Below are 24,519 nucleotides of genomic sequence, written 5' to 3'. Positions count from 1 at the left end.
GCACATAGTGACTCAGAGAGTCATACACATGCAATTTTTTAACAGCATCAGCAGTCAAACCCCCCTAAGACAAGAGCCCTCCCTTCTCCCCCGTGTTTCTCTGAGCAGTTTTGAAAATAAGTTTATTGCCCATTCCCTGTGTACCACATGCTGATGTCCCACCCAGCCCTTGCTCACTCATGCAAATCCCACTCCCTTTGCTAGGTAACTGTTCCCCCAGCCTCGACTGCTGAGATGCAGCAGAAGCATCCTCACTGTACTAAATACACACGGCCCAAAGCTTCTCGAGGTCAGTTACACTCAGCTGTGGCAGTGCCGGAGTCAGCAGGGAAGATGCCTCACTGAGCTACACTCTTCGGATCCTCTGCAGATATGAGAGAGTGCATATTTCTGAGCCTGCACACAGAGAAATGCCCAAACTACTGCAAATGTCTTAGGTGCTGCAATGCTTCAGCAGGTTTTTGAGGAGGAGGAGGTATGGGCCCTGGCTGTCAGCATCTCTCTTCCAGCAAACCCATGTTAAGCAAGACACAGCATGCCTAGGCATTTACTCCTGTTCAAGACCCCTCATCATCCTGCACAGGATTCTTCCCAGTTTTCCTCTCTGCCTGGGAGATGTGAGTGCATACTAGTTGTATAGGAGTCCTAGGCGTGCTGACAGCAGGACCCAGAGTTTGGGCAAGACAGTTCAGGTTTGCCCCATCTCAGGGCAGGGCTGTGATTTTTAAGGTACATCCAACTGACTCAGCAACATGGTTGCATTCTGAAGAATGATCTTTAAATATACATGTTTTGTATTTGGACCTCACCCAAGGTAGTCTGGCTGGTGCAGAAATGCTAGGTCAATTTGGTTAATGCAAACCTGAATCAGGCCCACAGAGAGCCTCATGTGGCTTTGAGGCAGCATTAGCTGCAGGCCTCACTGTTCCTGTTAAGCTTGTTATGATAAATGGTGTAGCCACACAGAGGAATACCATCAGTCCTCTTCCTATCTACAGCTCTCCTTTCGGAGATCCAAGCACTTCTACCTGCAAAGTCTGAGTGGCTTGCCTGCAACCCTTCAGGAAACCAAGTACCTCAGACATTGTTAAAAACAGATTTTCTTCCTCTTTTCTACCTGCTATGTTGCTTTCCAAGTCAGACAATGACTGAAAAGATACAGAGTGAATCTGTGGTCCTGTTTAACCTTTTTGTTACCTGCTGGACTGAGTTTAGCAAACAAAAAGTCAAATAGAAATAAGTTTTAGCATTGTACATCATAGAACTTTCAGGCCACCTTCAAAGAAGGTGGTGCACTGCTCCATCTCCTCTGACCTGAACACAGGTTTCACCCGACAGCATACTCCATTTACTTTATTTGGAGTTACAACCTGGGCATTACTGCTCCATCTCATTAGCAAAGCTGAAACAGTGATGTGATTCAAACTGAGGCAGCTGTTTTAAACAACAATGCTGCAACACAGCATCTCTGGAAAACACAGGTTGCAATGAACTAACAGGTAGCTTCTCCTTAGAGTGGGCAATGCAGCCAGCACAGTTTAGGACCTGGAATGGGCTCCAGCACAACCAGCTGTGACAACTTCGCCGCTGCTCTCTAAAGAGACCTGACCATTTAGGAAACTGAGCTCTGGATGCTTTCTAAGCCTCCTGGCTCCATCAATCTCTTGACACTTGAGAGTTGCTAAACCCCTATAGTTTCATAACTCTTTCTCAATCATTTGAATCACAACGATTCTGAAACCTGTGGCTGTCCCCAGTTTACATCCTCTTAAAGTGAAAAGAATCATGTATGTCCACCTCCACCCAAGGTCAACTCTGGATGCCCTCCTTGTCCCACCCTCAAAATCACTTGCAAATAGCCACCGATCTCTTGTGGCTTTCCAAACTCACCAGTTGTTAGGTAAGCAGCAAAACTCGTAGGGAGTAAAACCAGTAAAACCCAATAAAAATAGCAACATGAAGCACTTTTCTACCCTGTGCATGCTCCTGCATGCCAAGGAGAAAAGCCTCTACTTGGAAAAATGGTTTGCACTAAAACACTCTCTTCCTCCTTATCTTTTTCAGAAAATTTATTCAGAATTTGAGTCCAGATGTCAGTAACATATTTCTAAACTGCAAGATCATCTGTAATGCATCTTGACCTTTGCAAGTTTGAGAGTTCATCTATATTGTGGATTTTGAAAACAAAATTGATGTAGGGGCTAATATGCTTTACCCTTAAAATTATGTTTCAGAAACTCTGCTCTGAAGCTACAAAGAAGTCCAAGGAATAGAGCTTCCTAATCATTAGTATTCAGCTTCACCTACCTCACCGGCAGGACCTAAGCTTAGGATGTTCTTTGCACAAACTATACATAATTCACATTTATGGCTAAACTTTTTTGATCTTGCAAAGACTTAAATTTCCTCCATTTCTGGAGAGCGTCAGGCAGGATCAGTATATTTTAAACACAGTTCTAAAAATTGTGGAATGAAGCTCTGCTCCTAGTTACATTCACAAAGCAAAACAGGAAATCAGTAAAAGTGAAGCAACTGAAGGGATGCCCACCTGCATCACTTTGCTAACCTTTTCTTGTCAAAATTGTCATTTAGGATAACAACACTTTTTTTTTTTTTTTTTAATGTCAGTGGCACATGATTTATAGGAAAGCAATTCAAAGCTATCCTATGACTGTGATTCACTTTCCTGAACCTATTACCATGAAAACTAAATGATGCAATAGGCTGCTACTGCCATTCAAAAGATCCATCACAGAATCTGTTAAGTAATTTATACTCCCAGGGCTGCATTTTACAGTAAATGGAAGTACAGAATTGTAAGGAACATGCTGTTGGGAGAAAAAAAGAAAAAAAAGGAGAAAATAAAGAAAAAAAGACTACTGCATCAATGTTGGTAAGTCGACATAATGTGCATAAAGCAGCTGGGGAGACAGCCCAGGGAGGAGCTACCTGCCATCTCAGAATCCTGCCACTCCACCACAAGCAGTACAGTGGTGAGTTAAATCCCAAACAGCCACCAATGACAGCCCTACAGGGCAAAAGCATCTCACAGTAGTCACAGGACCTGTGATACCAAGTCCAACTTCTCTGCAGTCACACAGACTCAGTGAAGGCAACTCCATTTGATGCCTGGGGAACAGACAGAACAGAAACCAGTCCGAAAAACAGAATGTCTTATGAGATGGGAAGGATGCCTCCACATACCAGAATGTGACAGAAGTGCTGAACACGACCACAGCTGGAAGGTGAAGTATGGTGGTCGCCATGAAGTAACACGCGCAAATAAGGGTTGCAGAGAGCTGGGCTCTTCACTGAGCAACTTTGAACAGTGGTGGCAGATGCTGAACTCAGTGCATCAGAGGCAAGCTAACAGAGCTGAGACAACTCTGGGCAGGAGTGCTCATTAGCCATACTTCTCACTGAGGACTAGACTTATAAAAAGTAGTTGAAAAAGGAGACCAGTGATGCCTAGGGAAGGATTTAACAAAGCAAGGCTAAAATATGCTACGAAAGGCAGTGGGAAATGGCAACTAGCATTTTAAGAAGAGTCTCTTTAGTTCCTTTGCAGCACACACAGAGAGGAGGCACTGTGCAGAGCTGCCTTCACAGAGTACCATACAGAGACTGTGCAGCTATCAGTGAGTGATGCTGAGGGTTTACACCACCGCAGCAGCACAGTCCCTCGTGTGATGAGGGGGATCCTTAATGTAAAGGACCACTGCCACAGCACAGGCTGTAACACAGTGTTCTCTCCCTTTGCAGCACAGCATAATCTGGAGGATTCCCGATGACAGACTTGCATCTGCTGTTTTGGTTTTCATTGTAAAAAATCACAAAGAAAAAGCTATGTGGCAAACCGCTTTGGCTTGCCGTTTGTCAAAATGAATGCAAATCCCTCTGCTGCAGAGGGACCACCTCTGCAGTAAACAAATATTCCTCCAGCTTACTAAGAAATCTACCCTGAAGTGAAACAGGAGGTTCCCAGAACTGCAGAAGCCAGGCATTCCCCCCCCAGGATTGCGACTGTAAGGAAAAGAGAAGTTTCCTTCCCTTCCAGCTACAGAATATTAATGACAAGGATGCAACAAGCAACAGTTTATTTGTAGAAAAATCCTTTAAAATTTTACTACATTGGAAGATTAAGGAAAAAATAGTATTAATATATGTACATACAATATATATAAACAAACACACATCGCACCATTAAAGTTACATGCTTTTTAGAACAGAGAATGGGTCATATTCCCTCATAGCAATTTTAAAGTTATCACTGCAAGAAACCTTTCTTCCTTTTTGTTTTTATCCCCATCAAAGTTTTCAAGTACAGGAAGTAAGTAATGCAGGATATCTAATGGTAGAAAACCTTTGTTAAACACAAATTACAACTGACAGCTATACAATATTATTCTGTAGTATCAAACACTTGTGTGTTTTGAACTCTATAACAATACGAACTTTTACCTGAGGTGCATGGAAATAATGAAGCATGATAATTGGCAAGTTTAAGAGATTTTCACATTATGATTTGACTGTAATCGAAGCTGATTAGGTATCACACGTCTATACCCATAGTACTGGCACAAGAATGCTCTGCGTGAGTCATCACCAATGTCTTAGAAGTGCAGGAAAAATTAAAAGGCAAGCACCACTTGCAATGATAAGCATGCAGACAATTTAAGTGAAACAGAGGTAGCATGTTCTTGTAACTCCAGCAGGGTCATTCAAATCAACTGCACCCTCCCTTCTGCAAAAGGCACTCGCTTTTTCAGCTATAAACAATGTGGTTTTAAAATCTATTAGACTGACCACAAATGGTGGATTTCTCTCCTTACAAATATAAGAAAATGTTAAGCAGAGGACAGATGAAAAGAAAAAAAAATAGGTGTAAGAAATAACACATTTCATGAATAGCACATATTACATTTCATGTAATATTCATTTCATGTAATATGTGCTATTCCTGCCCCCCTACCTTTTACAGGGAGAATAAAAACATTTTATAAAACAGTTGCAGTATGTAATCCAAAAGTTAAGACTTTCCAGTTAAAATGGCAGTATTAAGCAGCACATTATGTATCAGGAATAATTTTAAAACACCAGAAGTACACCAGCCTTTTTAATAGACAAAGAGCAACAATTCACAGTTAGAAGTAGAAAGTTTATGCACAAAAAGGTGGTGCTGGATAAGGATAAAGATCCTTCGATGTAAAACCTCATAAATGAAAACGTGTGGTAACTCTTGTACTGTATCTTTTATCCTTTCTGCAGTTTGAAAATATGTCCATGCAAAACACCTGCTTTTACCGTGACACTACAGAGCTGATTGAGTTGTAAGATGTGCCACTGTTGCAACTGGAAGCATAAGCCTCTTGACCATTAGCATCTAAATTTATTTTGAATACAGAAGATGCCTTCAGTAAAAAGTCTGCTGCATCTCTGCGACCTAATTCCCTCAGCTTAGACATCAGGATACCTACAGTGCTCTCAGGAGCATTACTCCACTCCTGCAGAAGGGCATGGACTGGGCTTGAGAGAAAGTCATTTTGTGTTCCATTATTTGTATTGTACTTTGCAACAAGATCAGGGAGGCCCAGGTTCATGGCCAGAAGGCACCAATCCTTGCCCAGAGGGTCAGGTGGATCCAAAAGTCGACTTAGTTTTCTCCTGGTAAGTAGATTCAAATCAGAAACATGAATATCCATTCCTAGGCTTCCCTGTGAGTAGACATCAAGACACCCAAAACACAGTATACTGCTAAAGCTCTCTTTATATCCCCCCATAGTGTTAGTTAGTGATGTCTCCTTTTGACTCTGTGCACGGAAAAAGTCTCTAGGCTGGTAGACCATTACTGGTTCATGATGTTCCCTCAGCTGCTGAGGACTAAGGTAGTACTTCCCAGTCAGAAGGCCTGGTAAGGTTGTGGCTATTAAGTTATCAATGGTGCTGCATACAGAATCCAGGAGTAAACAGCACTTGATCTTCTCTGTTTCCAGTCCTCTAACTTGAACCTCTATACCCTGACCATGGTTGACTAGCAGCACTAAAAGCTCAGCTCCACGATTCATAATCTTTGATCCGTTTACCCACAGACGTATATCAGCATCTCCCTCTGTGCTTTGCTGATGAATCCACCTGCAGAGATTCACCTGAACTTTATGAAAAATTCCACAAGGAAATGGGGTAAGATGTTCCACAGGAACGATTCTAACACCACCATAAATCAGCACCTCATCCTCCTCATCTGTCCAAGACCTGTGGAGATTGTCAGTCTTTATGAGAGCAGGAATATCCACCATTGCTCCACTGCTAAGGTCCCTTGCACAAATATCCATTGCATCCAAAACCTGTATCAGTTCTTCCACATCACTATCTGTCACCAGACGCTGGATGTCCTCCATAGTGTACCGACCTCTATAATGATGGAGGGCTTTTGGGTTCTCCACTGACAGGATTTTTCCAAGGACATTTGAACAGAGCCAGCGGGGATCCAGAAGCACAACATCTTGCACGGTTTCACTTTGCATAATGTTAATCTGTTTATAAATATGAAAGTTACTATTTACATCTCGTGATGTACAAGGTGATAACCCCACGTTCTCTCTTTCCTAACTTACTGACCTAATAATTTAATTAACACTGCTGACAGGAGAAAAACAAACAGTGCATTTTAATTTCTTGCAAGTATTCAGAACAAAGAGCAGGTCTTGTTCTTGATTTCCACTCATGAAAAGCCATTAGAACCCAACAGCAGTGACGCCTAGCCATGCCCTGTAAACTATTAATGCAAAGGTGTTCTCCTACGATGCAATTTCTAATGGACACACATAAATTTCTCATATGCAGTGAACACATTCAGCACTACCTCATTTAAGATGACAGCATACTTATCCTTTCTGGGTATTTTATATTCTTACAACCATAGCAATAAACTGTAATTCTTCCTGTCTCAAAGAATAATGTTGAATGAAATAGAAGCCACAAGAAAATAATGATAACAAAAAACACCATTAGCAGTCTCTACTTCTCAGAACTTAAGAGGACTGAGAGAACCTAAGAGGAATGAGAAAAAAAAAAACCTATAGAAATTTCCTTAAATCCCATTAAGCAATATTCTACAAGAGCAGTACCTTGCTAATAAAGATATGCAATTTAGATAAAAACACTTACCTCTCCTATGCTATGCAACTGCTGTGCGATATGCCGTAGGTCATCTTCGCTTGCTAAGGGATTGAGCTGTTCCTGTACATCGTATACAAACTGCTGCAAGGACATCAGCTGGTTGGGTCCATTCATTTTTCTCCATGAAGGCAGTGTAGAGATTATTTTTTCACACAGATGAGTCATAGGTAGGCAAGTCTTACAAAAGCACAGAAAACATCCACTTGTAATTTTACTCTGCTGAGAAATACAGTACTCTTTCTTTTTTAAACGGAGGTTATATAATGCATTCATGATGTATATTCACATCTACAGAGTTCCACCTGTGATGGACCCTTACTCTTCCATCTGGCATTCACTTGCTGTAAGATCTAACTTTTCTTAATAATAGAGTGAATTCCAGAAACAACTTTTTTGCTGAAATAAGCAAACTTTACAAATATCACCATGATTACAAAGTTTGGTTTATATAGTCCTGCCTTGTCAAGTGTGCTGACCACCTGAAACAGTGACTTCAAAACCTATCAGTTGCCTTTATGCTTCTAAAAGTCAATCTTTATTTCAGAAATTGTCAACATTTAATTAAAATCTGTTCTCATCAATATCTGTACAGGATCAATTTACTTCAACAGGTTAGACAGCAGAGTACCAGATAAGGAGTAAAGATGGTACTTTTATCTCTTGACTGTCTTGGACATCACTGATGCCTTCATCCTACACTCTCAAGCCACAGCATGCACTTGTTATGCAGCAAAGCCCTTCAAATTTCAAGCTAGTGACCATGGCTGTGATAAAGCTTTGTCAGAGTAGAAAAGCTTATTAAATCAGGAGACCATTGGGAAGGTAAAATAGGCTGAATTTTGCATAAAATCAAACATTTTCCTCAACCTACACAATGAACTCAGTAATACATCAACTTGCAACTAATTTTTTAGAAGATACAAATCCGAAGTAGCTTCAGAAAATATTTTTGGTGTGTCATAGAAGTAAGAGGGCCTTTGGTAAGAAGAAATTTAAATCAATTTAGCACAGGCTACATAACAACTGGACTTGGTCACTCTCTCTATGGAAGTCTATAGATTCATGGTTACTTTCCCTTTAGTCTCATACATATACATATACATATACATATACATATACATATACATATACATGTACATGTACATGTACATGTACATGTACATGTACATATACATATCTACACCCACACATATATATAAAACTCCAAGCACATATTTTTCAGTAAAAAAGTGTGGTAAAAAGTTAATGCATATTCAGTCCACACACCTGTATTGGGAATTATCTTGCTAACAGTTGAGAAAATTGTTGTGCTTTGGTGTTTTTTTAATGAAAAACATTTGCCTGAAATACATTCTGTTTCTCTGTAATACTAGTCTGATTAAAAAAAAGATTAAAAACAAATTAAAAAAAAAAGTCAGCACTGGAATCCAATCACTGTCAATTTAAAATATGAAACTTTGAACTGAAAATCTCAAATAATTTCCTTTCAAGAGAGATCAATTTGGTGACCTGTACAAAACACCTACAATTTTGAAAATGATGACTGAATCTTTGATGTCAGGAGTTTGTTTATCATCAGGTCTGTCATGCATGCTGCTAAAAAACTGAAACAGCACTCATTTAAGTTTCATAATGTAAGTACTAAATTTACAGTAGATCATTACACAAGATTTTCACATTTTGGCTGGCCCAACCCAGGCTATTAGACATTACTTACAGAAATTATCTGGCTTCTTATTTCTTGCAAGTGATTTCGGAGAAGCTTCATATCTTTAGACCCAGATGCTCCAGCATCCAAGACAAACAACTTGTCTGAAATTTGCAGATCATTTCCAAATCTAAAAGAGAAAAAGTGAGCAATTATTTACTTAGTCACAAATCCAGTTTTACTTCTTGAAATCCAGTTGTACTTAAACCACATAAGAGTTATTTTTCTCCAAGGAACGATAAAAAAGTTTAAGTACTTATTATGCTAAGATACTTTATAAATCACAGATGGTATAGCTGTTCACTAATTTTCTTTAAAATAAACAGAGATATCGACATTAAATTGTTGTCTTTCCTAAGGAATATGGCTGAAGTTGTGTAAGAAAATTACAACTGCATCATAGGACTTGTAATTACAAAACCAAACATTTTATTAGAGAAGGGATAGCAGGAATTATTTATTTTTAAGGTCTTCTTATTTATTGTTTTCTTTCGTCTCACTTTAAATAGTTCAGTTGTCATTTCTTTTGACACCAGCTCTCTTTCTCACTTCCTTTTGACTTTTCAGATCCACATACTTGTTTTCCTAGCTCTAGGATTATTTGCATTTAAAAGAATTCCAACATCAAAGATTACACACAGGTGTTTTCTCTTGGTTTATTTCAATTGATTAAGATACTGCCCTGCCACTACTGTGCTGGAGGAATTCCTGCATCTGTTTCTTGTACAGTCCAGACAAGTGTCTGGACTCCTCACAGGTATGGCGGGTTCCTCTTACCACCTGTTACCCACTTATGTGCTCACTGTGAATATAAATTTTTTGTTACTTCATATGACACAACATATGTTTGTGACAAATTCCCTATTTCCATCTACAACTAGCATGCTCTCCAAACATTTGCTGAAGAAGGCTGGAAGCTTCCCTAACTTCTAGCTACCTCTTGGACGACCTTGTTAGGTGTGTGACTCCACAATGTCCAGCTCTTCACAATCTGTGCATGGAGTACCTCTAGGCCTGGTTTAAGTTTTTTCCTTACCCATCCTAAATCAATTCAGAGGAAAGGGTGGCTCTCCTGTAAAGCTTCCGCTTTTGCACGCAGTTTGTCGCTGAGAACTGCTCACTTTTCTGAGACTGGTGCAAAACCTGAGCACCATGATGGCAGACAGATGACTGATATGGGCCTTTGGAGGGGTTTACAGGGTAAGACTTCCCGAGCCTCAACTGATTTTTGCACCATTTGGCTCATTTTAGATCACTTTAGGCAGCTTACTCACTACAATATTGGTAAACTTTTCAATTTTTGCACAATATAAGCTTCCTGAATATACTCAAAATATCATACAGCTTAAGCCACATAAAAAAAACCCTTTTTACATATTCCTATGCATTTTAGTATTTTTTCTTTCCAACTGACATGTTTAAACACTACATATAAACACAGTCTCCACTTACCTGTTCCTGATTTCTTTCAGCAACGATGTGTCTTTGTCATACCAAAACTCTCCCCCAGCAGGCCGAGGAAGATTCACTATGTCAGCGTGTGTGGCGACCAGAACAACACACAGGGGACTTTTCAGCTTTCCAGCAAATGCTAGAAGAGAAACAACAGCACCCCCTCACTATGAGACATGCCTATGGAGACAGCTGTCTTACTGAGCTGGGAAAGCAGCAATACATTTTACATTCTTCATATGAATCACTTTGGCAGTGGATTTATGAACTCTACGCACAATCAGACTGTGCTTACGCACCACTGGTGCTTTGGCTGTTATCTGCCTATAGGATTACCTATATAATGTGCAATTGGAATAGCTAGGCTATTTGAATAACATCAGATACATCGATATTATATGAATTTATTGTTTTAACAAAAACATTGATCAATAACACTAATGATATATCTAATAACTACAAACTATAATAGTAGGAGGAGAAATAATTAAAAATAACAGCTTCTTGAAAGGGCTTGTTATAATATTTGGACGGTCTTTAATACTACAGATGCAGACTAGAGGATTATAAGTAGAACACAAAAAGTCTACAACATTCATATGTTGGTATGAATGCTATTTTGCAGTACTTACACAAACAATGACCTCTCACTTAGGTGAGAGTTAAGTAGGAAAGCCTGGCAGAAACCATGAAAAAGAATGAGAAAGAAAGAAAGAAAGATACAAATGGCATGAATGAGGTGACAGTACAGAACACACAGTTTTCAGTCTTTTCTAAAACTGATCTTCCAGAAAAGAGGAGACATCACTAGACTATTTTTAAAAAAGATAGTACATCCAAACCTGCTGGTTTTGTCTGACCAAACTTCCCAGGGGAGAAACATCCTCACATTGGTTTTCATCAACTAAGAGCTACAGAATCTTGATTCATTCATAAAAAGCTACATCTTCCCAAATCTTTGCATATTGCTTCAAGGTCAGCATTTTTTAATTGCAATTTTATTTTCTGACAGCTGAAGTACTTGGACAAAGTAACTGGACAGTAATTGCAAAAGTTTAAGTTTTCTGCTAACATCAGTTACTACGTATTACTGGAGATATCTGTAATAGTACAAAAATGCATGGGTACTCAAACTGAGATGATCAGAATAAACATTGATTCAAGCAAGTATTTAAATAATGCTGATAATTAGATCAGCAAGAAGAAACAATTAACTCAAGTTCTAACTTGGTCAAACCAAGAACTTGACTGAGGAGCTGTGAAAAACTTTCAGCAATTGCAAATTAACTGTATTTTCAGCTTTCATACTTTTCTGCAAATTTCTGAGCTTTTACTTCTAGAAGTAATTTCATGTCAGTTAGATCCAAATGCTCATATTGTTAACCTTGCGATCTGACCTAAAATGGAAAATGAAAGATATGCAGATACTTGAACTGAAAACTGAAGGTCTGCCTTGGCTCATTATTATCTGGCTCAGATAATGCATTCAGAATTGAGCAGAAAACAAAAAGAGAGGGGAAATACTTTTTGCACTATGTAAGAATTTGATATGCTTTTCTAGTGAGTCCCTAGCAGCACTATAAATGTCTGTGAGTGTTGAGTGAGATCCACTGTCTGGAATAATATTTCAGTTCATAGAACCAAGACATGTCAGAGCTTTGTTCGTCCATGAAACTGTCACAGTCAGCTACAAACATAAGCAAGTTATAAGGTATATATACCTAGACCAACAGCTCTTTTAAGAAAAAAAAAAAAAAAGTTATTTAAACTACTTTGTTTGCCTGCAAGTAACTTTCCGTTTGTTAGAAAGCTTGAATATAATAAAACAAGTACACTTAATTAAAACCTGTGCAAAGTCTGAGACTATGATAAGTGAAATTTACCAGAAATACTGGTTTCTGTACACCCTGATGCACCAAAGGTTAACGTATTTGAAGTCCAAATGCTACTCTAGCTAAACATGTTAAAATGGCACGTACTGAGAGGTAACACCACTCCACAATGTTCCATCCTGTTCTCGCTGACGAGACTAATTTATGCTGGAAACACTGTTAATTTGGGTTACATACACGTAGAATTTAAGCAATGCGTCTGAAAGTGGTTTTAAATGCATCCAACCCTCTGAAACACTTTTCCACACAGCTTATCTGACATAAAAACTTCATCTACCATTTACAGATGTAAATCCCAGTGCCACCAGAGGCTGCACTACACCTCATGATCCTTTTCAATTGGACTAAGTGGTGTGTACAACTCTTCAGGCTTGTTCTGCAAGATAAAATTCCCTTTAAGGAACCTTGTGTAAAGTTTGTTTGAATACATGGGGAGGAAGACACATGACAGCACTCAACATGGAGGATGTACAAAGTTGCAGAGAAACACAAGAAGCTTCATCTTATAGTCCCCTAGTATTTCATTACCAGGCAGAAGAGCATACCTATTGGCTCCTCAACTGGGACTAATGATTTCAGGAAACTGAGCCAAAAGGTCACTTGGTTTAACTGGATTTCATAAGGCTCCTCAAGACTAAAAAGTACTAGGTGAATTGCAGTGGGATCATTCGCAGCAAAATAATCGTAACAGCAGAAATACACAGGATTCCCAGAGAATTCCCAGATGCTGAAATCACCAACTCCTGAAAAACAAACAGATGAAGAGATCACATTCTGTCAGTAAGCACAAAGCATCATCTTTCTACCATGGAAAGACAAACAAGAGAGTTAAGCTGATTTAAACTTTCACAAAGATAAACTGTACGCATGTGAGAAAGCAAGACTGCAAATGAAATAATGAACAAAGGGAATGGGTTTCAGTCAATCTCAGAGGCTGAGAAGTTGTGTCCTCACGATTTGTTCCTCTCTCACATTCGCTTCTCTAGGACATTCAGTTGGATGCCACATGGAAGCACCTGTGTGTTAAACGCACACAGCCTTACACATTAAATTGGCCTTTGCTTTGCACAACAGCAACGGATCTTTTAATTTCCTTGATAACCAAGAGTAATGGCTCCTATTTGTTTCCTAATCACCCCCAAAAGCTCAATATTTTAATTAATATTTCTTCTTAAGATTTCACTGCTGGTATGAAAAACAGCTGAAGGACATTCTCAAAGAAGCCACTTTGCTTTACAGAATTGTACTATTCACATCACATTGTTAAGTTAGGACTGAAGAATGACCTAAGGATCCCAAGAGCACTGTGCTTCTTTTGGTATCTCCTTTGGCTTTAGGTGAGAAAAGTTTTAATCTGTTGCATCTATGGCACTTCCCAGACTCACCATCTAATTAAGGTAAAGTCTGATGCACTTGTAGTATCTCTTTTTAAATAAATGCTGATTAAGATGCACCTCAAACTTCTAGAGGAAAAGAAGCAGAAATCTCAAATCTGTTGTTATGAGTACAGCTATTCAGAATTCATGCATGCCCACAGTTTCATTCTGTATCAGGATAGCACAGAGAAAGGAAAGAAACCCCTTCTGACAGCCCGCTGCACAACTCTGTTTCACTGCAGAATTTGACTTGGTTTCAAATTACACTGAAAGAGGAAATTAGCCTGGACAAAGAAGCAGTTTTAGCTACATGCCAAACTTTTCAGCATCTACGACAAATGTTTTGTCACTGTATGTGTACATATACTGCATTCATAAATCGGTTTCTCTCTCCAAAATAAATCTTGACTAGCCCTAACTCAGCCTCAAAATTGCAACTGCTGATGCATGCAAGAAATTTTCCTTATTAAAAAGATATCCTACTAGGAGAGATCTTACCACCCATATAATAATAGGTATGGTTGGTGGTGTATACGCCCCATTTGTACGATCTTCACAGTCAAAAGCCATATAGGTACTTATGACAACTTCTCTGACTGACCCCTCTTTACTGTTAATGGGTTTCAATTGCAGACCAGTTAGCTTCCTTTCAAAAAAAAAAAAAGAAATCTGAAGCTCCACTCACCATGTTTGGTGAGCTCCAGCCCTGTCACAAGGCAAGAATGGCAGGTCCTTCGTATGGCTGGGAACTACTTACATGGTGAGGACACTTTGGTCTATGGTACCACATTAAATCTGATAAAATCCCCAAATGACAAGCAGTATACATGAAGAAGCCTTCACACTAGAAGCTGGTCTGCAGGCTCATTCCTGTTATACCAAATCACTCCTTCCTCCGGTCTCACTTATTAACCTCCAAAACATTTCTATGTATAAGGATCTGACACAAGTGATTATTATGGGTATTACAGGTAGAGATTTCGTGCAGATTTACTTTCTGCTTAAACAAACCAAACTCTACTAGTTCTCAACCACAGTCACTACCATATCAAGTCAGAGCTTTTTCTTCTTTCATTTTTCTTTTTAAAAACAAGCAACATGGCATTAACTGTCCCACAGCACTAAGGCATGCCAGCCCAGGGCTCTGCTTACCATGCAAGCAGGCATTCTGAATGTCAATGGCCTTGGTGGACTGGTCGTCAGCAGAGAAGTGAGAGTGATGAGCAGGTGAAACGAAAGCTTCTAATACCCCTTTGGTCAGGCCCGGCTCAAACATCATGCTACGGCTTCTCACGCTGACATTCTCACAACCAGGGTAAAGATTCGTAATGCTTACTGAAACTGGGTCAGGGAAAAGAAAATGAGATTACAAACTATGTGAAAATTACAACCAGATCACTTCAAAATAAGTATGCAAGGCATAAAAGCTGATTTAAAAACCCCAAACTGCTCTTCAAAGAAAGGAGATGACTACCAAGCTGTAAGCATAAACAACTACCTCCTTATTCTGAATGATGAAAAGGAAACTCTTAGAATGATCCCATACATCAATTATTGCCCTTTAGCAGATATACCGCTGGGTGAGGATAGAAAAAAACCTGAATGATGTGGGAATTACAGGTTTAAATAGTTAAAGTTCTTCTATGTTGCAAAGATATATTGCTTTTTTAGCTAAGAGCTGCAATTTATAGCATGGGCTGTTTTTATTGGCATGGAAATGCTACATACTCATATAGTTAATCCTGTAAATAAGGATGAAAATATCTCTGTGTAACAACTGTTTCTGGGGAGGTGGGGGAGAAAAACAGGCCCTTAATCAAAATTATTTTCCGAATAAGCAATTTGTTTAGTTCGTGCTTCATTCAGATTCCCTTAGAATAAATGAGAAATGAAAGAGCTTTTTGATTGACTTGCACCATCTAGTGGAGAAAGTAAAGATTTATTTCCTCCACTAGATGCTGGATTTTAATACTTGGGTTTTAATATAGAAAGAAACTACCTGTCAACTGTAAAACTATACTTTAATGTTTGATCTTCTAGTGCAGCATTTAAATCTTTAGGCTCTTGTAAATAAATACATGATGAATTCACACACTTATTTTTACTGAATTGAACAAACCTACGCACATGATCAAGCACAGACCATACTGTGCTGGTTTAAATGTTTATCTGATTATGTCACTCAATCCATAACATTATTTACATGTTACATAATGATTTTAATCAAAAAAGAAAATACTGAAACAAGCAAAACCTAAAAATCCAAATGTTAAAACAGCGCCAGAGTAGCTTTGTTTGCATAGAACTGCACAACTTTCAGGTGGGCAGAGCACTGCACAACTTTCTGGCTTTAAATCCAAGTAAGCTATTTGCAAGTGCATGCTTCAAATTCATAATTATTTCTATAATGATTTGCCAATGTGACTTGCAGTCTTGTCTGATTTTATGATGGTGTGAATGCATCACACCTATCCTCTGGTTCTGGTACCAACCAATATTAAAAAGATCAGTCTTCAGTCAAAACCTTCCTGCACTGCCTCCAGGAACTGATACTCCTTGAGTGACTGATGTCACCTTGTATGACACAGTAAATGAAGATACAAATCAAGAACTTCTGCTTGATTCATTTAATCAGTTTCTTTATTCTCTTGCCACAGATGTGAGCTCCTTGTGTTAAGTGAACAACAAAAGCAGTAACAATCTCTGTGCCAGGTATTTAACCTTATTAAGCCACTCTGTGAGTACCTTACAGCTTCCTCAGGTGACTAGAGAGAAAGCAGAGATGAAATACACTACTAGCACTGTTCTAACATTACTTAAAAATAATGAATGAAACCTAAACGTGCAAGTATTATCCAAAGGTTTTTAAATAAAGAGGCAACCCTGACCACATCTAAAACTTACACAGTAAGACTACTTCTAAACATCAGTTTAAACTTGAGCTCAAAGTGCTTGCTTGGCTTGCATACATTCTGCAGCCTCTCAGTGTCAGAAAAGGGACCTGGACAAACAGTTCACTTCTCTTTCCAGAGTCTCTCTGCCACAACTGTGGCTTCTTCCAAAGCTGGGTACATGTTGAAACATAAATGTAGCTAATTCCAACACAGGTGTTCCTGCTCTAGCAGGGGCATTGGTCTAGATGATCTTTCAAGGACCCTTCCAATCCCTAACATTTTGTGATTCTGTGATCCTGCAGCTATTCTCTCTTCATATAGGCCAACTGGTGCTCCATTGGCAAAGTTTTCCTAATATCTGCATGCATTTACTTCAGTTTAGGGAACCTCAATTTTCATCTTGTTTGGAGACAATTTTAGATATCTCTAACTGGGCTAATCCACTTCTGTACTTTATGGAAAAGCACTCCAAGGCATCAGAGGCTGTTCTGAATCTTGTTATTACTTAGAGATCACATAAAAATGCAGCAACTGTTTCAATTTTGCACAGAGTTTATTGAAGCTACTCAAACAAAAAGGCTGACAAAATATAATCACGAAAATATAAACCACGATGGTGGAATCTGGTCATGACACTAGCATTTGTAGGCTAGGACTTCTGGTGAAAAGTAAACACCAATGTTGACAAGTCCTGTCCTCCACTCTCCCAAGTTCACTTATGCAGCACAGTAAACAAAACCTTAACTACTCCTACACCCTCCACACCCGTTGCTTCACTGGACTCTTACTTTATGTATGAGCCTGAACACAGAGAAGTCAATATCCTCTCTGCTTTGCTTTGCCTTCTTACATGCTTAGCCTGTCCTGTCTTTTGCAGTGGAGCCAACAGCTCTCCCTTTGGAGCTACACAGACTAAAAGGATAGTTCTCCTGTTCAAACATCACAGCTTCGAAGCAATACCTGAAGGTTTGGAAGACAAAGGAGATGGGGGGAATCTGGTTGAGTTTGTGGAGGAGAGCCTAGGCCTACGTCTTCGGAAAAAGCTTCGTATCAGGCCACACTTGAGAGACTCCACGAGGGTTGTTTTCCCAGCGCCAGAGTGTCCAAACAACTTCAGTTTGATACGGGGCTGTGGATTCTGTGTGTGCCGCAGCTGTTGGATAAAAAGCCCCCGGTGCGTATCCTAAAATTGGACATAAAGAAGAAATCAGAACATGTGTCAGGGAACTTCTGCCTCCCAACAAACTCAAAGTATAAGGTTTAGATAACATTTTATTGCCAGGCTGGTGTTCATTTGAATCAGTTCCTCCATCTGCTTCATCATGGAAGCAAACATTTACTGGCAGAAGGGCAGGCAGACCGGTAGACAAAGCAAGTCTGACCACTTACTCTCAAGAGCCACCTTCAGTCTTCATGAAAATCACACATGACTTCATGCTCAACATCAGTGTATGGGATCATTTTGACCTCTGATGGAGAGGGCAAAGGAGAAAAAACTAGCCTCTTTCAGTACTCATTTTCCTTACTTGTAAGTCTCATCAGCATGACCAGTATCCATAATCTTATATAACATACATGCAGCATTGAAGAATTTTGCAGTAACAGCTACTACTAGAGCAATATGAAAACTTGATGTGCATGTCCCCTGTTCTTTACATCAACTTTTTCTGTACTTCTTGTATTTCAGAGAATTCTCCTCTTCTCTCTCCCCCACCCAGTTCTCTGTTTATTTCCACTTCAGTTCTTTGCAATGTAAACACTGTTTTCCCCAGACCACTCTTATCTTTCCTTTCCCCCCACACTTATTCTTCTTTACCTTAAAAGATGTCTCGCATACTATTCACCTTCCCTTTTTCTACCCTTCTACTGCAAGTGTACATCCTCCAGACTAGTATCCCTCTTTACTCCCAAGCCTCAACAGATCTGCCTCCCTACTTAATTCTCTCTGTCTTTTCTCTTTGCCCACCAAGAGGCAATCAGACAGGAATGCTCTATTTTCCACACAAGCTGAGCTTGAAAAATAAACTCAATAAGGGGATGCAGTGCAGGACAAAAAACTACCAAGTACCTCCCACTACAGAAAGGAAACGGGGAGACAGCAGAAAAGTGGAAGGGCAAAGGAACTAGCTTCATCTTCCCTTCCTTCATTCCCCCATGTGGAGCTGAGACAGAGGCTCAGTTGTTCTGCAGTTGTACTGAGTTTAACATGAAAGAAGAGTCCTTAAACAAGCAACTAAAGGTCCCCAAAATCACAAGTGTGCAGCAATTAAGTTGGGAAATTTGACAGAAATGGTAGCACATATAATTTAGTTCCTTCCTTGCTAACAGGCATTTATTAAATAAGTTAGTCACAATGCAAATACTGCACCCCCTCATGGCTAATACTGAATCCTCTGCAAAAGAAAGAGTAACAGCAGGCTCTTCGTGAGTGTGCTGTTAAGGACAAAGCCCTCCTCAGGCACTGAAAATAAAACAAGTGTCAGGTATGCTCTGTACAGATGATATTGTAATTTTGAGTAGTACTAGAGTATTTTCAGTGTCTTGATGCAATTTATTAATTTTAATTTATCAGATTCTCTGTTAGAAAGTATGCTACATTTATCCTACATTATCATACATTTTCCCCGTATGTATAGGCTGGCCTTCATAAGTAAGTATACTCTGCTGTCAAGAAGAGTTACAGCTACTAACACATCTTTCAGAAGAGATTTATCTGACCTTCTTCCTTTTCTTCTAGGTCAACTTGTATTAGCTCTATATTTACATATGCCTGAACCACAAATGTATCCACCTGCATGCAGAAACAGGCAAGCATTTGGTGCGGGGATACAAATATACAAAATAGAACCTGTTATGCTAAACATTTACAAAAGCTACCATTCCAAAGGAAGTCTGAACTTTGGCACTTTCTTACATCTTCACCAATATATTTTACAGTCCTAGCAAGTATTCTTTTACTGGCAGGACTAAAGGATATCATTATACTTCCACCTTGGTAATGTCTGGTACACTATCTTCTATTGCTGCTTTGAAATGGTCATTTACTTCAGTTTTCCATAGACCCATCAGCATAATTGAAACAGGACTGTTTTAATTGGTCTGTCTCTTGCCTGTAATCTCCAGGCAAGTGGTCTGTGAACCTTCATGGCACGAATGATGCTGCCTATCCAGAATAATCAATGCATATCAGACGTGTCAGACTTACTGCCTTACAACAAGCCCAGATCAGCTTTGCGTTCTAGTTGTCAGGGGATCTGGAGATACTGAAATTGCAGAACTAAAAGAAGACATTGAGAACTTATGCAATTACTCTATATGGTATTAAGAGTTTCCAGAAGGGGCACAAACCCCTCATACATCATAACCCTAATCTAACTAAAAAGTTGATGGTGGGGAAGTAAGTCCTCCTGTGGGATGTGCTAATTCGTAATAGTTTATTTTCCAGTTTCTTCTAAACACCTTGGAAGCTTTGCTAGGCATTCTCAGAGACAGATGAGTGGTGCAGACAAGCTTAGTCACTTTTGTTAATATATACATAGTACTGTAACTGAGGGCATAATTTCACATAAAAAAGGGGGTGGGGGGAAAAAGGCACCATTCCAGCAAGGATTTTTGCAACAGCTTTTTAGAAAGGCTTTGATGAATATCTTATTGTATGATTTCCCACGGTCAAGTTTTTCTTGCTATCTTTAAACCATGAAAACCACAGCTAAAATTCAGGCGTTCCCAACCTTTTTAAGTCTTGCAAGAAGACTGGCTACATGTTCATGCTGCTCTGCTCTGGCGAGATCTTCTGCTGTTTTCCCATCCTGTTAAAACACAAATTATTACCAGCAGTTCCTTCCTTTTGCTCACAGTAAAAAAATCACATGCAACATAGCTCTGTTGCTCAAGGCAGTAACAGAATTGCTGTCAGACACAAATGAAGAGAAGGGAGAAGAAAAAAATAACAAACAACAACCAGTAACGATTACCTCCCACCAGAAACCCTGTTTTTTCAAATTGCCAAAACAAATATGGTACAATGCAGAGCACTGGCATTTCTTTCACCAACTGGCATCTGGATACCACCGTAACAAGGTATGTTGAATTCAGAGCCTAAAAGTGATGCCAATACTCCCCACCTGAATTCCTCTTCTCAACCATTAGAGGATGATAGTGATTTCTAGTTATTACATATTGAGCAGATCTAAAAATTTAAACAGATCACAAAGAGGGGACATACCAGCAAATTCACTCAAATCAATAGCAGGTGAATTTGTTTTCTAATGGATAAAGAATTGACAATGACATATCAGTCACTGGAGGTTTCCAGAAAGCAAGAACATTGTAAGGGATGTGGTTTAAACTGCAACAGCAAATTTAAAAGGAGAAGCAAAGCTGCCTTCAGCATTCTGGTCTTGCCATTTAATTCCCCACGTTTCACAGGTCAGCAGTTTAATATCAAATATGCTGAAAAAAAACCTGTTCACCACTTTCACTCTTCCAACTATGTTAACACTATTGTGTTGTTTAAAATTTTGTTAACAGGTAACTAATTTATGAGTACTTTGCTTCTTTCACTCTCTCAGATAAGGGGAGATGGCCTGGCAAACTGCAGCACTAAGCACATATGCGGTGACAGATTCCTGCACAAGCACTGACAATCAGAGCTGGTCCCACACCTCTTGATGGGTACACCACAACTGCCCTGGCATGGCTTGGACAATCTGACACCCTTGCTTGCTGTGTCTCATTGCTCTACGGGGGTTTCTTCTAGCTTCAAGCTGGTTAAACAGAATAAGCTGTTTGTTCTGGCTAAACAGCTGTACTGTGATACATCTGTTCAGCTCACATACAGCTACTGGGGCCTAAATGCAAATAACCATCTGGTGAGTATTTGGCAAGGTCATGGCTCAGCCAGAGCCTGATCAGCGAGTATGGTTATAATGGGATGGAGATGACTGTCCCGAAACTGGAAAAATGGCAACAGGAATGGTTCAAATTGCCTAAAAGTGTATGCAAATAGGTGCACAGAGCAAGCCTACTTGGAACATTGGGATGGCATTGCATGACCCAGAGCTCCCTCCCCACTTCCTAAACAGGTTCCTAAGCTCAAGACCAACTGTCTGACACAGTTGTCTCATCTTGGTTCAGACTGCTGCGAAGGAAGATGACCTGAAAAAGAAGTCCCATCAGAGGCTTTTGTGCTACCTTTTCCTCAGGTGTTGCTCTCAGGCTGAGGCTTTTGCCCTTGGTCCTCACTTGAGCAACACTACAGCTACATCCTGTGTGTGGCCATGTATAGAATCATAGAAAATTGTGAGTTGGAAGGGACCCACAAGGATCATCAAGTCAAACTCCTGCCCTAGCACAGGACAATCCCAAGATTCAGACCATGTGTCTGAGGCTGTCCAAATGCATTTTGAATACTGTCAGGCTTGGTGCCATGACTACAGTGATCCACCACCCTCTGGGTGAAGAACCTTTTCCTAATGTCCAACCTAAACTTGCCCTGGCACATCGTCCTGCCATTTCCCCTGGTCCTATCATTGGTCACCAGAGAGCAGAGATCAGGACCTGCCCCTCCTCTTCCCCTTGTGAGGAAGTTACAGACCACGATGAGATCTCCTCTCAGTCTCCTCTTCTCCAGGCTGAACAATCCAAGTGACTTCAGCCTCTCCTCATATGTCTTCCCCTCTAAGCCCTTCACCAATTTAGTGGCCTCTGGACACTCTCCAGTAGCTTTAGATCCTTTTTATCCTGTGGCACTCAAAACTGCACCCAGTACTTGAGGTGAGGCCGCACCAGTGCAGAGTGGAGCAGGACAATCTGGTCCCTGACTTCGAGGTTTAACCTTAAACATGTCTCTTCACTATGGACTGGTCTGCTGATCATAAGACACTTAGCTGACCATGGTCACCAAGCCCAATTCCTGACCTTCACTTAATGTCAGACCTGCCCTGTTGTTACGGACTTGTCTGGCCACCTGGACTCTTGGTTGAAGCTGGTTACCATCACTGGACCTACTCTGCTTGCCTTGCTTGGGTATGGTGGGACTGGGCCCTTGTTGGTGAGGACAATGTCCCTGCTTGCCTTGTTGTTTACCCACCTTCTAGTTCACCTTCCCCTACGGAGCAATGCCTTAGCAAATGCCTGACAAGCATAATTTTTTAAGTCGGGGTTCGTCAGACCACACAGTAAACCAGAGAAGCAGAAAGGCCTGTGGAGTGGTGAAGGATACCCCAGAACATTGTCAGTGAGCACCAAGTACAGCAGAAAGAACTCTAGGTGAAATTTACCCCCAAAAAAGCATTCTGAGATGTTTTGACAATGATAGCAGTGCAGTTCACATGTCTGTTGAAAATTTAAATGCAGACCTGGAAGCTCAATTTATTGATTGAGATAATAGGTATAAAAAGCATTTGCTTCCATGAAAAATAAATTAACAAAGTTCCCCTTTTTGTCCAAAACTCTGAGCAAGATGAGGCGGTTCAACCCTCTGGATGTACACTACAGGATGAACTGCAGAGCATAAGAATAATTAAAAAAGGACACACACAAGCAAAATACCAAATGTGTAAAACCAAGTTATTTTCCTGTTTAAGCCTTCTTGAAAAGTACAAGGCATCTATACACTGGCATAGCAATGCATAAGCAAAGCTGGCATCTGAAAAGGGCATGGTTAGAGGATCCATTAAAGCATAATTCACAGCTGGTGGTAATATTTCATTGCAATCGCTGACTGGCTCCTTTGTTGCAAATCAGACAGCTATGCCTGCAAGAGCTGGTCCTGAATTTAACTTGCCATTTGCAAGCATCATTCAAAGTTTTTAAGCAATCTGACCATTTTAAACTTGTTATAATTTTAGAAACTTCCGTGAAGAGAAACCAAGAATATGGTGCTGGCTAGAATGTGAGCACAAAGAATTTTTGGGGGGATATTCAAACACTGGAAATGATCGTATACTCCAGGAGTATAAGGTTTTCTAAGGTCACTTAACAACATTCATGCAATCAAATTCAAAATCAAACTACTCCTAAAATGGGATTTAGCCCGGGGAGGAGGCAGGGAAATCATACTGCAGCCCAGTTACTTAGCAGTGCTGATAAAGTTAACTTTTCAAAAATGGTACTCTGATAGAAGAAAAAGAAAATTAATCCTACTGCACAGGCTTGGAGAAAGCTGTTAATAAGACTTTTCAGAACAGTTTAACATCCACCTAGCAAATTAATGCAAAACTGAAATGCTATTAAAATCACCACATGCACTTCCTCCCTTCCTTTCCTCCTTTCACCTCCTCTCTGCCACAACACTCCTGGAATAATGGCTAGTAATGTACATTCACTGTTTCTCCTGTCAGATTTTGTATCAGCAAGATTTACTTGTCATCTCCTTCAAACTGATCTGAGCTAAAGAGATAAAAAGTACTTTTAGCTTGCCAAGACAGGGTCCACACAGGCAATTATACCAATGCAACCATCATTATATAAATGAAGTGACACAGCTCAAGAATTCCTCCATCCCCTTTAAGTTGTAGTGAAAATAAAGATTCACAAAAGCTAAAAAAAAAAAAAAAAAAAAAAAAAAAGGGATAAAAACAGGTGACAAAGGAAAATCTGTAAACCACCCCAATCAGTTTCAAATTTAATTGTATGAAGGGAACAAGTGGACAATGGAGAATGCTTTTCAAGCTGTGGACACTCAAGAGCCTGACTTTTTTTTTTTTCCCCCCTAATTTCAAAATGTAATTATATAAGACCATTGTCCCCTCCACTCCCCAGGCAATGAATTTGTTTCCTGCTATCACAGATAAAAGAAGCAAGAAGCATAATAGTGTTTCTCAATACTTACAGAGGTTAAAGCTTCTACGCTGGCACCAGTAAGACACAGGAATCGAACAACATCAAGAATGCCGTTGTTTGCTGCCAGATGTAAAGGTGTTCTTCCATACTAACATGGCAAAAAACCCCATCATTATATTAGTCAAAGAACTTAACTCCAAATTTTATGACGAATAATCAAAGATATTGTACAA

At 39.8% G+C, this 24,519-nt stretch overlaps 1 protein-coding gene across 1 annotated transcript in view; it reads right to left on the bottom strand.

Moving 5' to 3' along the window:
* Window positions 1-5,058: 5,058 nt before the first annotated feature.
* DAPK1 (death associated protein kinase 1) overlaps window positions 5,059-24,519 on the bottom strand; it is a 36,260-nt gene continuing 16,799 nt past the window's right edge. Inside the window, exons 15-23 of the mRNA XM_029086521.1 lie at window positions 24,336-24,434; window positions 20,233-20,310; window positions 17,462-17,684; window positions 14,760-14,948; window positions 12,777-12,974; window positions 10,340-10,478; window positions 8,897-9,017; window positions 7,168-7,356; window positions 5,059-6,533 (exon numbers count right to left, since the gene is read on the bottom strand). Of these exons, the coding sequence (XP_028942354.1) occupies window positions 5,301-6,533; window positions 7,168-7,356; window positions 8,897-9,017; window positions 10,340-10,478; window positions 12,777-12,974; window positions 14,760-14,948; window positions 17,462-17,684; window positions 20,233-20,310; window positions 24,336-24,434 (2,469 nt within the window). The 3' untranslated portion in view covers window positions 5,059-5,300. The remainder of the gene's footprint in view (window positions 6,534-7,167; window positions 7,357-8,896; window positions 9,018-10,339; window positions 10,479-12,776; window positions 12,975-14,759; window positions 14,949-17,461; window positions 17,685-20,232; window positions 20,311-24,335; window positions 24,435-24,519) is intronic.

Source organism: Antrostomus carolinensis, unplaced genomic scaffold (assembly GCF_000700745.2).
Source record: "Antrostomus carolinensis isolate BGI_N321 unplaced genomic scaffold, ASM70074v2 scaffold25878, whole genome shotgun sequence".
NCBI classification, from domain to species: domain Eukaryota; kingdom Metazoa; phylum Chordata; class Aves; order Caprimulgiformes; family Caprimulgidae; genus Antrostomus; species Antrostomus carolinensis.
The sequence above is the reverse complement of the archived record's forward strand: the minus strand, read 5'-3'. Positions and strand labels throughout refer to the sequence as shown.